The sequence below is a fragment of the Trypanosoma melophagium genome (assembly GCF_022059095.1).
Source record: "Trypanosoma melophagium isolate St. Kilda chromosome Unknown ctg30segment0, whole genome shotgun sequence".
In the NCBI taxonomy this organism is placed as follows: Eukaryota; Euglenozoa; class Kinetoplastea; order Trypanosomatida; family Trypanosomatidae; genus Trypanosoma; species Trypanosoma melophagium.
In genome coordinates this window covers 259,823-275,207 of record NW_027125163.1, presented here as the reverse complement: position 1 = coordinate 275,207, position 15,385 = coordinate 259,823, and the positions used below count along the sequence as shown (strand labels likewise).

At 43.5% G+C, this 15,385-nt stretch overlaps 6 protein-coding genes across 6 annotated transcripts; all 6 read left to right on the top strand.

Moving 5' to 3' along the window:
- Positions 1-1,063: 1,063 nt before the first annotated feature.
- On the top strand, positions 1,064-3,826 carry LSM04_003778 (uncharacterized protein; the record flags this gene model as incomplete). The annotated part of the gene is made up of 1 exon (XM_067333701.1): positions 1,064-3,826. The coding sequence occupies one exon, from the start codon at positions 1,064-1,066 to the stop codon at positions 3,824-3,826; it is 2,763 nt and encodes a 920-aa protein (XP_067189442.1).
- Positions 3,827-4,329: 503 nt separating this feature from the next.
- Positions 4,330-5,724, top strand: LSM04_008258 (Peptidase M16; the record flags this gene model as incomplete). Its single annotated transcript, XM_067333700.1, has 1 exon — positions 4,330-5,724. One exon carries the CDS (start codon positions 4,330-4,332, stop codon positions 5,722-5,724), a length of 1,395 nt encoding a protein of 464 aa, XP_067189529.1.
- An 816-nt stretch (positions 5,725-6,540) lies between these two features.
- On the top strand, positions 6,541-7,311 carry LSM04_007219 (uncharacterized protein; the record flags this gene model as incomplete). Its single annotated transcript, XM_067333699.1, has 1 exon — positions 6,541-7,311. The coding sequence occupies one exon, from the start codon at positions 6,541-6,543 to the stop codon at positions 7,309-7,311; it is 771 nt and encodes a 256-aa protein (XP_067189511.1).
- A 471-nt stretch (positions 7,312-7,782) lies between these two features.
- LSM04_005002 (uncharacterized protein) lies at positions 7,783-9,930 on the top strand (the record flags this gene model as incomplete). The annotated part of the gene is made up of 1 exon (XM_067333698.1): positions 7,783-9,930. The coding sequence occupies one exon, from the start codon at positions 7,783-7,785 to the stop codon at positions 9,928-9,930; it is 2,148 nt and encodes a 715-aa protein (XP_067189476.1).
- A 520-nt stretch (positions 9,931-10,450) lies between these two features.
- On the top strand, positions 10,451-12,823 carry LSM04_000884 (Enoyl-CoA hydratase/isomerase; the record flags this gene model as incomplete). The annotated part of the gene is made up of 1 exon (XM_067333697.1): positions 10,451-12,823. The coding sequence occupies one exon, from the start codon at positions 10,451-10,453 to the stop codon at positions 12,821-12,823; it is 2,373 nt and encodes a 790-aa protein (XP_067189387.1).
- Positions 12,824-13,519: 696 nt separating this feature from the next.
- LSM04_003969 (Peptidase M16) lies at positions 13,520-14,914 on the top strand (the record flags this gene model as incomplete). The annotated part of the gene is made up of 1 exon (XM_067333696.1): positions 13,520-14,914. The coding sequence occupies one exon, from the start codon at positions 13,520-13,522 to the stop codon at positions 14,912-14,914; it is 1,395 nt and encodes a 464-aa protein (XP_067189451.1).
- Between the last annotated feature and the right edge of the window lie 471 nt (positions 14,915-15,385).

Sequence of the window (15,385 nt, the reverse complement as noted above, 5' to 3'; positions counted from 1 at the left end):
CTTCAATTATAACAGTGAAGAAAGAGAAAAAGAAGGAATAAAGAAATAGGTAGATATCAGTTGTATGTTATGTACGGTATGGCAATAAATAATAATAATAATAATAATAATAATAATGGTAGTGATAGTGGTATTATTATTATTATTATTATTATTATTATTATTATTATTATTATTATTATTATTATTATTATTATTATTATTATTATTTCAGTAGTGAAAAGGAAGAGAGCGATTCGCACAAAAGTGCAGAAAAAAGGAGAAATCGAAGGGAAATAAATTAAATGAAATAAATATATGGAGCAACAAGGAATTCGGCAGCGTTTCTCCTCGTTTTTTTTTGCTCAATCATTTTAAGTGTTTTGAACTCCGTTTTTTTTTTTCGACATTTAGAACTCTCTTTTTTTGTGTTCTCTCTTTACTTCATTTTTTCTTTCTTATATAATGTATATATGTAAATGTGATAGTCTTTCTTATTATTAATGGATGGGTTAATTGATATCTGTATGGTTTTTTTTTTTTACATTCACTCAAGTACAACTCTCTCATATATATATATATATATATATATATATATATATATAATTGTGTTGTTGCTACTACTTATTCTTATTATTATCACCGTTATTATTATTGTTGTTGCTTTTGTCAACATACACGCAAGCACACATACGTTCATTTTATTTATTTATTTTTTTCTTTCTTACTCATATTTCATTTTTATTTAATTTTCTTTTTTACCCTAATTGATTACGGTTTCTCTTTTTCCCTGTCTGTACTTTTCTCCCATTCTTTCTCTATCAAACTCTATTACTCTTACGTAATTTTCTGTACATTACTTATTTCTTTCTTTTTCTTTATCTCTTTATATATATTGAGTATCATCAATCTTCGCTTAATATTCTCATACACAACAACAAATTAGACGTACATCACTTCACACAATAGCGTCTGCATATATATATATATATATATATAGAGAGAGAGAGAGAGAGAGAGAGAGAGAGAGAAGGAGAGAAGGAGAGAAGGAGAGAAGCAAAGAAAAAAAAGTAAGATTGTATTCATGGCTGTACGACCAGTAGATGAGTTAATGGAGTTATATCGAGAACTCACACAACCCGGTAATAACTATTTGTATAACGTACAACAACAACAACAAAGAGATGGTGTAGGTGTACGTTCGAACAGTGGTACTTCCTCTCATTTTCATCATTCTCATTTACAGAATAATAATAATAATAATAATAATAATAATGCAAAACCCTCTATATTACGTACTGGTACAATCAGTACACTACAACCAACAACAAATACTACTACTACTACACCAGTACATTGTGTGAGAAGTATTACACCCAGTGGATATACAGAGAGTGAGAGGCGTCCTCATAGTAATAAACACACTGGACGAGATGAGAAAAGTGTGGAACCAACACGTCAAGTATCAACAGGACTGGTGGAAAGCCGCAGTGGAAGTGTAGTGCGACCAACAGAAACTCCATATGTTTATAAACCGCAGAGAAGCGGCGTGGAACAGAATCCATATACACGTGTACGTGAAATGGAAACCACAGGCGATCAGACATTTGACAATAATATAGCACCTTCACGGCGAACAGAGTTATTATTATCATTTCTAAAAGAAGAAGAAAGAGGCGAAGGGAGAAAAGAAGAAGTGCGAGAGTTATTTGCATGTTGGTTATGTGAGAGTGTATGTGCAGAGATGGGTTGGTTAAATACCCCCACCCTCTATTATCATCATAGTAAAGAGAAACATGTAAAGAATATCCATAATAATAATAATAATAATAATAATAATAATAATAATAATAATAATAATAATAATAATAATAATAATAATAATAATAATAATAATAATAATAATAATAATAATAGATATAACGGTCTTCATATTAGTGAGAATAGAAGAAAGGGAGAAAAAAATGATAATAATCTTTTTCATCATTCCACACTTCCATTAACGTTATTAACACTCTGTAGTCGATGTAGTGTGGCCTGTTCACTTGCACTAACGGCACCACACGCAGATGTACTGCGAAAGGCCGGTGCCACACGGGCGTTAGCGCAACGTACAGTCGCATTTATTACAGCCGTGCGAGAATATAAACAACTCTTGGAAGTTCTCGCCGCAGATGTACAGAATGAAGCAGATACACATTATGAGAGAAATACAAATCCAATAAAAGGAATAAAAATGAGAGGTGGAGGTAGTGAAGAAGATGTGGGAATTATAAGGCGAACAACAACAACAACAACAACAACAACAACAACAACAACAACAACAACACTCTCTTTTTGTGATTACCCGCATTCTGTACAGTGTAAAGTAATGGAGAAACTTATTGAGATGCTAAAGTCTACGCTGGAATTGGACGTACTCGCATCACTTGGAGGACGGAAACAAAGAAAGAGCTCAAGAAGGAATAATTCATCCTCAACATCCTCATTGGAGTTGTTGTTGTTATCGTTTCACGAGCGAGATGTACTCCGCTGTGAGCTTACTTGGCTACAACGGCAATTATCATACATTCAGCATGACATAAACGCAGATACTAGTAGTAAATCATTAAAGGCGAAGGATACAAGAAATCATACGAATATTTATCCTAGAGACGTATTAGACTCCAATACCAATAGAAGTAATTGGAGTAGTAGTAGCAGTGATAGTATAAATAGAAAATCCGCATTAAATCAGACTGCAATAAGTGGAATGGAAACCAAAATAGAAAATTCTTTTCCTTCAAGGGTAACTGAACCTAAACAACAAGTGCAAGATCCTGCAAGTGCTCTTGTCAATATTGAAAAACGAGGTCGAGAGGCGCTGGACCGCATGATGGAACGTGCACTAATCGCAAGAAAACAGAATGAGATGCGGCCTAACACAGCAGATATTCCATTAGCTGAAACAAGAAAAGAAGGAGACGCAAAATCAATACCAACAGTCTCTCATCCTCATGATGTAGATGATATCCTTCTGCATTATTTTGAAGGTCGTTTAAACGACATTCCACGATTCAAAGTTATCCCTATAAACGCAATCACAGATGGAAATATGAATAACCTTCGTTTAGAGCCCCCACTCTGCCAGTATAAGGGATTACAATTACCACAATTCAATCATAGAAATAACGAATCAATTCCCAATTCTTCCAATGAAACACCTGTTGCTCTTGCTGCTGCTGATGCGGATATAGTAGATGCTGCAATGAATGATACTCCTGCGTTAATAGTGAGACTTCAAGAAGAGCAACAGCGACGTATTGAGGCTGAAGATGCTCTCACGAAGGCCCATCAAAAGATAGCTGCTCTTGAAATGACAACAGATCAGATGGCAGAGTCACTATTAAAGCTTCGATTTGGAATGGAACACAATTTACATACAATGCAGGAACTCATGCGAGTACAAACACTTGTTTCTGCAGAGTTTGCCATGCAGAAAACACTTTTATTTTCTGATAATGTAGAAGCTGTACTTCGTCGCACAATACGGGATAATTATACCGCACGGGGATTATTGAATCATAGTTTAAATAGTATTTCAAGTTCTACTTCACAAATAAAAGATAATGACTTACCCATACGGCTGAAAGACCTCTCCCAAGGGAAGAATGCATTTTCAACACCAAAAACAACATCGACCGTTAGCAGTAACGTACCAGCAGCAAAAGAAGGACCTTCCCATGACTCTTCTGATGCGACTGGGACTCCTGCTACTCCATCATTATCGATGGTTTCATTTCCTGTGTCATTGAATTTGATGCCTCTTTCAGGGAATGTAAGTGCTATCACACAGCAGAAGATGTGAGGAGGAAAGGGGTACACGTAAGAGAAGGACGGAAAAGTGTCTCAAAACCGTCTCTCTCTTTTGTACTCTACTCTGTATTTTATTTTTCTTTTAGTTTCGGCCATTGTTAGGGCTAGTGATGAAAAGATTCCTCTGATTGCAGGACATTGTCTTTATTTCATTTATTTGATGGCATTATGATTTAGAAAATCTGGACACATATTATGTGTTTTTACCGATATTGTGTGAGTATTTGTGCTTTTTTTTCTTTGTTTATGTCGGTGTTGTTGCTGCTCCTTTTTCTTTTCGTTGAATGGCATGCTTCTCATGATTTACTGACCTTATTCTCTCCTTTTTTTTCTCTCTCCACTTTCGTTATGCCAGATAAGGAGAGGAAGCGTGGGCTTTGTTTGGTTGGGATATTGTACTAGCGTGGCTGTCCTCAGTACTGGAAGTGACGTAGATAGGACGGCGGGAAAGGAAGTATAGTGAGTGGAAGTTCAAGGGGAGTTGGCTCTGGTTCAATGCTGCGCCGATGTCTTCCGTGTCGCGCGATCGTGAAAACGGTGACGAAGGACAACTATGTGCTTTCCCGTCTCTCTAATGGACTGCGTGTGCTTACGTGTGATGACGGAAACGGTATTACTGGCATGGGACTTTTCATGCTGAATGGAACAAAGTTTGAGGATGAAAGCAATGCGGGATCTGCCGCTGTGTTTGAGTCGCTGCCGCTGCTGAGCAATCAGATATACACTGGCCGTGAGATCAGCCAGATCCTTGGTGTGCTTGGGAATGCCTTCAAGGTGACGAACAACAAGGAGGCCATGTCGGTGATGCTCATGTTGGCGCGGTATCACCAGCGTGATGGGCTGGAGCTGCTTAATGCGATGTGCCTGCACCCCACACAGAATAAGGATGACTTTGAGATTGCCAAGAAGAAGGCACTTGAGCGTGCGTTTGTGTACAGCCGCGATGCGACGAGTATGTGCTTTGAGCTTGTGCACGAGGCGGGGTGGAATGGCCAAGGACTCGGCCGCCCACTGAACCCGACCGAGGCGGAACTCAACCGACTCACACTGGAGAAGTTCACTGCCTTCCACCGTGCCTGCACGCGGCCGGAGCGCACTGTGCTCGCCGCCACAGGCGTTGCTGACCACAAACTCTTCGCTGCCGAGGCGGAGCGCATTCTGCAGTTTGGCAGTGAGCCGGCGCAGCGATGCACACCCAGTCACTGCCCGTACACCGGCGGCAGTCGTTTGGTGCAGCAGACGGAGGCGCCTGAGAGCATGAATAAGTTCCAGGAGAAGAATCTCAGCCATGTTGCGTTGTTTTACCAGGGTGTGCCGATCAACCACCCGGACTATTACACCATTAGCGTGATCCAGACACTCCTCGGTGGTGGGACGTCGTTTAGCTCTGGTGGGCCTGGCAAGGGCATGCAGACCAAACTCTTTCGGGAGGTGCTGAACAGGGAAGGCTTTCTGCATGGACTGGAGTGTATCACGGCGTGGTACAGCGATGGTGGGCTGATTGGACTGTACGGCAGTGCACCACACGAGTCTGTGTGCGCGCTGCTGAAGGTGATGATTTACCAGGCCGCCTCCATCTGTCAGCGTGTTAGCCCCGAGCATCTTGAGATGGCGAAGAACCAACTGCGCTCGCAGCTGATTCTCCTTGGTGAGGGACGTGAACAGTTGTTGTCTGACATGGGATTCAATATGGTTGTGCACAATCACATCATCACGGCGAACGAGACGGTGGAGGGGACGCGAGACATTACGCTAGATGGATTGAAGCGTGTCTGTGCGGATATGCTACGTAAACCCATTACCTTTGTGGTATACGGCGAGACAAGAAATATGCCGTCGCATGCGAAACTGGAGGAGGCGCTGCGTAAAACGTACGAGAAGATGAATTGAGAGTTGTTTATGTTGTGTTCTCCTTTTCGTACTTTTTTTGTGTATTATCTCTGTTTATTGCTGTGGATTGTCACGTGGACTAGAACAATCTTTATTAACTAAATTTCTCAAAATGACTGAAGAATAAAAGTTTTCATATGGTTTAAAATGAAGTGGAAAAACATAGAATCTATGTACAATAAGGTAGTGTTCATTTTGTGTCTTTTTGTTTTCTCTTTTTCATTGTTTTTTCTTTAGAGAAGGACAAGTTAATATACCTGTATTACTTTTTGATCTACCGTATAATGGGGTAAACTGGGAGGATCACTTTTATCAAAGGCGTACTTAGTTGTAGCTTTCTGTAATTGCTCACTTTACAGAAGTAGTGGAGGTGAATCTGAAAATGATACGACTCTAATTTCAACAAAAAAAAAAAAAGAGGACGGAAAAGTGTCTCAAAACCGTCTCTCTTTTCTACTCTACTCTGTATTTTATTTGCCTACTTGTTCAGCCATTGTTAGGGTCAGTGATGAAAGATTGCTGTGATTGCAGGACATTGTATTTATTTCATTTATTTGATGACATTATGATTTAGAGAATCTGGACACATATTATGTGTTTTTACCGATATTGTGTGAGTATTTGTGCTTTTACTATATTCCTACAGTAAGAGGGAATCTCTTAAGGAGAACGAGGGTTGTTTAGGTGGATGAATACCATAAATATCTCAACTTTATATGTGTTTTATTTTTTCATATTCTCTCCATTTCTTGTTTTAACTACTATACATTTATCTTTAGACCTCAGAAGATTAAATACGTAATTACATAGTCATCAATGAAGTCTGCAGCATCCCACTTTCTCAACGCGTCTTGTGCACGAGAGAATACAACAAGGGCAGCAAACTTCAAATGGGAAGAGTTTGAAAAGAAGAGTATTATACCGGTGCCTAACATGAATGTGGATGTTGCAGATATTTCTGGAAAGCAAATACCTGTCTCCCGTACTATATTTGTACCTCGACCTGTTTTTCTTGGTCCACTTCTCCGTGCATCAAGAGTGGGAGATTCTGCAGTTCTTCTTGATGGATTTCATTGTGCTACAGTGTGTTTTTGTGGTCGTGTGGTGCGTATAGAGCGACCTGTTTGTAATAAAAGCGCTTCAACATTATGTCCATATACCGCCATACTTGTTTCAGATAATACAGGTATAATTGCCGTAATGCAGTATCACACCTCAAAAGATATTGATGTGACATCTTCTCAAATGGATGGTGTTTCTGAAGATGCTGCCTTTGAGGGCAATATTCCTACCATTGTTGAAGCAGCGTGTACAACAGACTTTTCTGAGTTGGATGAAATTCCGATACGTGAGAGTGATTATGTTTTTGTTTTAGGACGATTGGCTTTCCCTGACAATTCGAAAGAGGTTCGTCGTGTTGTACAAGGCGCATTGGAATTTGTTGCTAATGATGTTTTACTAAAATCAGGTAATTGCCCTTGTGTTCGAGGAAGTGTACGTCTTATTAATGATATGAATGAGATTCATTACTGGATACTTAGTGCACTGGAAACACATAAACGTCTCTTATCAAAAAAAGTATTATGATGCTTGTTCTTTTCTTTTTTGTTTTTTGACATTTTGTTAATAGAGTGCAGGATAGTATTTTATTAACCTGGAAACGTATATACAGAGGTTTTTTTTTAATCCTCACATTTAATGCTTGGGGTGGGTCTTGTCCAAATTGCAAACCCTATACCTATGCATAGATTAGATGCGTTTGCTATTTATTTTTTCAAACAATCCCTTTCTTTTACTTTATCCTTTATGTTCAGTTTCACATACTATATTTATTATAAATGATTATAACAGAATCTTTACAGCTTTTAAAACCCTTATTATTGTTTCTTTTAGAGGGGAAATAATCCACCTGTATACCGCATCTTGTATACACATCTCTATCTGGTTCTGGTTCTTATTAATGTTATTGTTATTAAAGAGTGATCTTCTCTTTTTCTTTGATTATTTTTTATTTTTATTATTAATTTCTTTTGGGTTATTGTGGAAGGAGTGGAACACATGCGGAAACGAGAACGTTCTGCCTCTTTTTCACCCGCCCTTCGTGCTGCCCCACCCGCCCACCCGTTGCAGAATGACCCCTTCTACCACGACCGCCAAAGAGAACAGCAGCAGCGACAGCAGCAAGAACAACACCAACAGCAGCAAGCGGAGGCTCAACAGGTGCTGTTGGATGTCCTTCGCCGCACCTCCCTCGCCGAACAAAAAGACCGCGAGATTGTAGAGTGGCTCACAGATGCCGCCTCATGGCTGCAGCGGGCCGATGTGACGCACGCCGGTGCTGGGGCGATGGCGGAACTGCGCCACCACGTTCTCGCCGTCCTGCACACGATGCCGTGGTGGCGGGTGGTGGAGGCGGTGGAGACGCGGCGGGGGCCGACGGCGACCACGCGGGCCGTGACGCGCTGGCACTCGCGCCTGCAGCTCGCGTTTGAGCGGGTGTGCGTCGCGCTGCTCGAGCAGTCGCCTCACGCGGTGCGGGGGGTGTTGGGGGTGGCGCTGCAGCCCTTCCGCCAGCGGCCGCCGGTGCGGGACGGGGCGCGGCGACTGCTGCCGGGCGACACGGTGATGCGGGTGATGAACACGGTGGCGGCCCGGTACCCCGCGGCGGTGGTGCTCGACGCGTTGGAGCGGTGTTTGCCGGCACTCGTCCCGCGGCGGCGGTGGGCGGAACCGCGGCACCACACCGCCTGCATCGGACTCTTACTGCATCTCGCACTGGAGGCACACATCCCACTCTTTCCCACACAAGAGTGGGGGGGCGATGATGGGGGAATTACGGCAGAACAGCAACAAGAACAGCAACAGCAGAGTCCTTCTGCAGAAGATAGTGGTACAGATGCAGCCACAAGAGCAGCAGCAGCAGCAGCGGCGATGCTTTCATCCTCTTCTTCTGCTCCTTCACAACGTTATCATCATTTGCGACCGGTCGAGATGAGAGCGCCTGTTATGTCAGCAAGTGATACAGATTTTAGTGATGCATCTATTAAAATGGCATCATCGTCTGTAACAACGCAACCTTTTGCTACACGCTTTACAGAATTTACAATGCAAAATAATAAAATGTTGGCGTATCGCAATGAAATTATTCGTTTTGTATTACAGCAACTCTTGGATATGGAACTTTCTCTTCAAAATAATGATAGCTCATCTATGCAAGACCTGATGTCTACCAAAGCTTCTTTTTCTTCTAGTGGTCCGGCCGATTGTTTACGCTCATTAGCAACTCTTTCCTTTGGTTCTGTGAGTAAAAGACCAGGTGATAAACCTTTTATAGAAATTTTAAGAAGTTGTACAGGTCTCGTATTTAGACGTTTGGCAGATGATTTAGTACGACAACAGGCAGCAGGAGTCTGTGGAAATGCTGAATGGTGGCGTGAGATACTTGCTTTTCATCTTACATCAGTATTAAGGATGGAATGTCCAATCTGTCTGCTATATTTAGCCCCAAGTCTCGCTCTTCTTGGTAGTGAGGAAGAAGCGGTTGATATGATGCACAAGCTAGTCTCATTGGTAACAAAAGGATATCAAACAGTTCAGCAGAATAACTGGAGAGGAACGGCGGCAGCAGCAGCTGCAGGTCCAGCTCGTGTGCGAATGGCACCCCCTACAGTGGGACCATTAATGATTCCAATGACACACCGTGTACGTGCTGCACTTTATTTGTATCCACTTTTTAGTTTTATGCGTGATCGTCTTGGGAATGGTGAAGGAACACGTAAACGCATTCAAAAATGGGTAGTACAAGAATTAAAAAACACATCCCCAACGACAACTCCAAGTCTCCTCGTCCAAGTACTTTTTGCACAATGTGCAGCTATGTCTCAGCTTCTTGATGCTGATTTTGTTGAAGAAATGCAACCACATACTTCAGAATCATGTGCTTTAAGTTTATTGATGGATAGGTATCTATTTCCACCTACTACAGAGGTAAAAAAGAGTTTTAAAAAAAATGAGAATTTATCATCTTCTCCTACATCTAATGTTGATGCCTCTATAGAGGATACTATTGTTGATGTCTCAGGGACTGGTATTCGGCGACTTGATCTCACAAAGATGGAAACTGCGGGACTATTATACCCCAAATTAATGGATGAATGCCCATGGGATTGGCGGCGGTACCAAAGTGTGAGAGGCGTTGATAGTTAACAAACATCCGTACAAGGATATGATTTTGTATTTTATTCACCAAAAAAGATCTGTGTGCGTGGATATGTATATCTATCTATGTTTATGCGTATACATACGGTGGATCCCAGGCGAAGAAACGAAAATAATGAAAGAGAAGTAAGAACAAAAAAAAAAAACGAAATAAATTAGTGATGACACTAAGATTTCACAATGTTCCTAAAGTCTTGATAACGTTAATTGCTCGTTTGCTTTTTTTTGGTACTGTATATATATATATATATATATATATATATATATATATATATATATATATATATATGTTTTGGTTATTATTCTATTATTTACTATCCTGGAAAACAAAATAATAATAAAAAAACTAATTATTCCACCTTTCTCTCTTTCCTTACTACATCGTCACATGTATGGTTTTTTTTTATATGAACTATTGTATACCTGTTTGTACGTATTAATATATCAACATCACCAGAAGAAGAAAAGGAGGAAAAATACTAATAATAATAGCAATTCCTAAAGAAGAATGCAACGTGTGGAAACAATAGCTTCACACGTTGGTTATCGAAGTTACTGCCATCTGGAACACTCTAACAATTCTGCCATTATTATTCTTCACCATGAACCATTAAATGCACTCACTACGAGTATGCGGGCAGCCATTCAGCACTATTTCTCCATGGCGCAGAAGGATGATAATGTACACTCTATTATTATTACTGGCCATAATGGTGCCTTTTCCTGTGGTGTAGATACCAGTGATTTTAAAGCTTCTGCACTTCGGACAAGTTACGAGGATGAGTGCATTCCTACTCTCGCTACCCTTACAAATATAATTGAAGCATGTCCAAAGGTTGTGGTAGCGGCAATACATGGTATGGCTTTTTCAGGAGGATTGGAGTTAGCACTCGCAGCTCACTACCGAGTGGCCACACCAGCATCCATCTTTTCCTTTCCGGAAGTTCAACTTGGTATCGTACCTTGTGGTGGTGGAACGCAACGACTCCCACGACTTATTGGAGTACGTTCTGCCCTTGGAATGATAACTACATCAAGAAAAGTCAACGCCTATGAAGCACTTGATATGGGTCTCATTGACCACATCACACAAGATGTGCGTGACGAAAAAAAAAGTAATGGGAATGATAACCTACAAAATGGGTACAATGAGGCTGTGATGGCAGCAATTTCTCTGTTAAAAGGGTGGAAAAAACCACGACGTCTATCTTGTGAAAATGCAAAGCTCGGAAGTATTTTCCTCAACCGGCTTCTATTGGTCTGGATGAAGCGAGAAATTAAGAAAAAAACACCAAAAGGTGTGAGGGCACCACTCTCCTGCCTCGAGGCTATTCAGGCTGCCGTCACAGCACCATCCTTTGCAGATGGTTTAAAGGAGGAAATGAGACTCTTCTTAGAAGCCATAGAATCACCTGAAGCCAATGCCATGCAACATCTGTTACGTTCGTCCCGTGAAGCACTTCGCAGCAGTCCGGCGTCACTTCCCGGTGTAGGGACACCGTCTGTGGGTGCTGGGGTGTCTATTCACCGCCTGGGTGTTGTTGGGTGTGGGACCGTCGGCATGGGCGTTGTCCTCCTCGCACTGCGCACACAGCTTCCAGTGACTGTGGTGGAGCTTAACGAAGAGCGGTGCCAGAAGGTGCTGTGTTTGCTATCTGCGGAGCTGGAGCTGGATGTGGTGAATGGCCTTCTCTCCCCAGAGCAGCAGAAGCGGTGCCTGGGGATGTTTTCCATTGTCCCATATGGGGGTGATCTTCTCACGGCGATGCGTGATGTGGACCTGCTGCTGGAGTGCGTGGGCGAGGATCTCGTGCTGAAGAAACAGGTATTTGCCCGTATGAGCACTGTGTGCCCCCCTGGCTGCGTTATGGCGACCAGCACTTCTTCACTAAGGGTTGGTGAACTGGCAGAGGTGACACAGAAACCAGAGAAGGTGATTGGGATTCACTTTGTCCCTCCATCCGATATCACACCGTTGTTGGAGATTGCACAGAGTGAGTGCACGGACCGGTGTACTCTGCTGCAGGCAATTCGTCTCGGTCGACTGTTTCATAAAGCAATAGTTATAACCAATGATGTTGGTGCACGGCTGACCACCCGACTTCTCGCAACTTGCATGTATCAGTCCTTTGCTATGCTGGAGCAGGGAGCTTTTCCATTTGAGATTGATCGTGCCCTGCGGATGTTTGGTTTTCGTATTGGTTTCTTCGCCCTGGAGGACCTGGCGGGATTGGATTTCACCACCAAAATTCGCACTGCTCTGCAGAAACACGGCAGGTCTCCTTTCCCCGCTGCTGATGTGTTTACCATCTCGCAACGGTTGGTGGAGGAGGGACGCCTTGGACAGAAAAATGGGAAGGGCTGGTACAGCTACGAACGTGGGAGTCTGCTCGGTGCGGTGGATGATCTTCTGCATAGTGCGAGGCGTGAGGAAGAGGAGGAAGGAGAAGACCGTGTGGCCTCGTGGGGTGTGTGGAGAAAGGGCGGTGCGATGTTGCGGCGGAAGCCACGTCCTGACCGTGCAGTGGAGTTGATGATTCTTGACGTTTGCAGGCGAAAGGAAATCCTGCGCCGTGATATTAGTGCAAAGGAGATTGTCGAGCGTATTCTATTTGTTGCCATTAACGAGGCAGCTAAACTGTTGGGCGAGGGTGTGGTGTCGAGTTCAGCGGCGGTGGATGTCGCTTTGACGTTTGGCTACGGTTTTCCTGCTTGGAAAGGTGGGCTGTGTTACTACGCTGACAAGTTCGGCTTGGCGAATGTGGTGTGTCGCATGCGCATCTACAATCGTGCCCTTGGCGACGCGGTCTTTCCACAACCGTGTGATGAGTTGGTTGCCATGGCGTCGTCACAACAAACGTTTCGATCAAAGTGGCCTTAACAAAAAAAAAGAGAATAATAAGAAGGAATCACTGCGGTGCAATGAATGACAGAAGGTTCAGAGGCACCTGAAAAGGAGTAAGTCTCTGAAAACAAGCCATTGTATTAAGAAAGAGATAGCCCTTTACCTCTCTCCCTTCCGTTCCCTCGCGAGGTGTGCGTTTTACTTTGCAATACACACGAATAAATGCAATGTGCTGCTATCGTGTGGAAAAGTTGAGTGGAAGGAGACTGCCAACCGTTTTCAACGCGTGAAGAAAGAAAAAGAAAGAATTAGCAGATATCTGGGTCCACTAATTATTTTATAGGCGATTGTATTTGTATATCACTGCTTCTTTGCCCTAGTGGGGTGTGCGGTGGCGTGGGTAAGAACACGGTAGGAGCCGGTGATGTTGAAAAAAAGTGCCTCGTATCAAGTGTTCATATTTCTTTTTTTTTTTCTTTGTTTATGTCGGTGTTGTTGCTGCTCCTTTTTCTTTTCGTTGAATGGCATGCTTCTCATGATTTACTGACCTTATTCTCTCCTTTTTTTTCTCTCTCCACTTTCGTTATGCCAGATAAGGAGAGGAAGCGTGGGCTTTGTTTGGTTGGGATATTGTACTAGCGTGGCTGTCCTCAGTACTGGAAGTGACGTAGATAGGACGGCGGGAAAGGAAGTATAGTGAGTGGAAGTTCAAGGGGAGTTGGCTCTGGTTCAATGCTGCGCCGATGTCTTCCGTGTCGCGCGATCGTGAAAACGGTGACGAAGGACAACTATGTGCTTTCCCGTCTCTCTAATGGACTGCGTGTGCTTACGTGTGATGACGGAAACGGTATTACTGGCATGGGACTTTTCATGCTGAATGGAACAAAGTTTGAGGATGAAAGCAATGCGGGATCTGCCGCTGTGTTTGAGTCGCTGCCGCTGCTGAGCAATCAGATATACACTGGCCGTGAGATCAGCCAGATCCTTGGTGTGCTTGGGAATGCCTTCAAGGTGACGAACAACAAGGAGGCCATGTCGGTGATGCTCATGTTGGCGCGGTATCACCAGCGTGATGGGCTGGAGCTGCTTAATGCGATGTGCCTGCACCCCACACAGAATAAGGATGACTTTGAGATTGCCAAGAAGAAGGCACTTGAGCGTGCGTTTGTGTACAGCCGCGATGCGACGAGTATGTGCTTTGAGCTTGTGCACGAGGCGGGGTGGAATGGCCAAGGACTCGGCCGCCCACTGAACCCGACCGAGGCGGAACTCAACCGACTCACACTGGAGAAGTTCACTGCCTTCCACCGTGCCTGCACGCGGCCGGAGCGCACTGTGCTCGCCGCCACAGGCGTTGCTGACCACAAACTCTTCGCTGCCGAGGCGGAGCGCATTCTGCAGTTTGGCAGTGAGCCGGCGCAGCGATGCACACCCAGTCACTGCCCGTACACCGGCGGCAGTCGTTTGGTGCAGCAGACGGAGGCGCCTGAGAGCATGAATAAGTTCCAGGAGAAGAATCTCAGCCATGTTGCGTTGTTTTACCAGGGTGTGCCGATCAACCACCCGGACTATTACACCATTAGCGTGATCCAGACACTCCTCGGTGGTGGGACGTCGTTTAGCTCTGGTGGGCCTGGCAAGGGCATGCAGACCAAACTCTTTCGGGAGGTGCTGAACAGGGAAGGCTTTCTGCATGGACTGGAGTGTATCACGGCGTGGTACAGCGATGGTGGGCTGATTGGACTGTACGGCAGTGCACCACACGAGTCTGTGTGCGCGCTGCTGAAGGTGATGATTTACCAGGCCGCCTCCATCTGTCAGCGTGTTAGCCCCGAGCATCTTGAGATGGCGAAGAACCAACTGCGCTCGCAGCTGATTCTCCTTGGTGAGGGACGTGAACAGTTGTTGTCTGACATGGGATTCAATATGGTTGTGCACAATCACATCATCACGGCGAACGAGACGGTGGAGGGGACGCGAGACATTACGCTAGATGGATTGAAGCGTGTCTGTGCGGATATGCTACGTAAACCCATTACCTTTGTGGTATACGGCGAGACAAGAAATATGCCGTCGCATGCGAAACTGGAGGAGGCGCTGCGTAAAACGTACGAGAAGATGAATTGAGAGTTGTTTATGTTGTGTTCTCCTTTTCGTACTTTTTTTTTGTTTGTCTTGCTTTTGTATGTCTTTTATGTTTCAGGTGATTGCTTTGTTCTTTGATGCGCAATGAGTTGCGTTTTCTATTATTTCTTTTCTTCTTCAGATGTATCATCTCAAACTATATCTAGAGCTTTAGGTGCAAGGATGTTGTTGGTATGTGATTTCTTATTTTCCGTTCGCCTGGCTTGGTTAATAAATAAACTTTTTTTTTGCAGAAATCGGGACAGTTAGGTGACAAGGCGGTATTTTGGCGGTACTGCAGAGATTGTATGAGGCATTCTTCAGTAAGTTTTGAGGTGGTTTGGGATAGTACGGTAGTGCGAGACGTTTTTTGATGGAGCCATAAAGAGGAATTAAGGAGAAATGGATCAGCATTAGTACTAAAAATCAATGCCAACATTAACAATAGCCTTTCTGATATCATGGGTAACTATA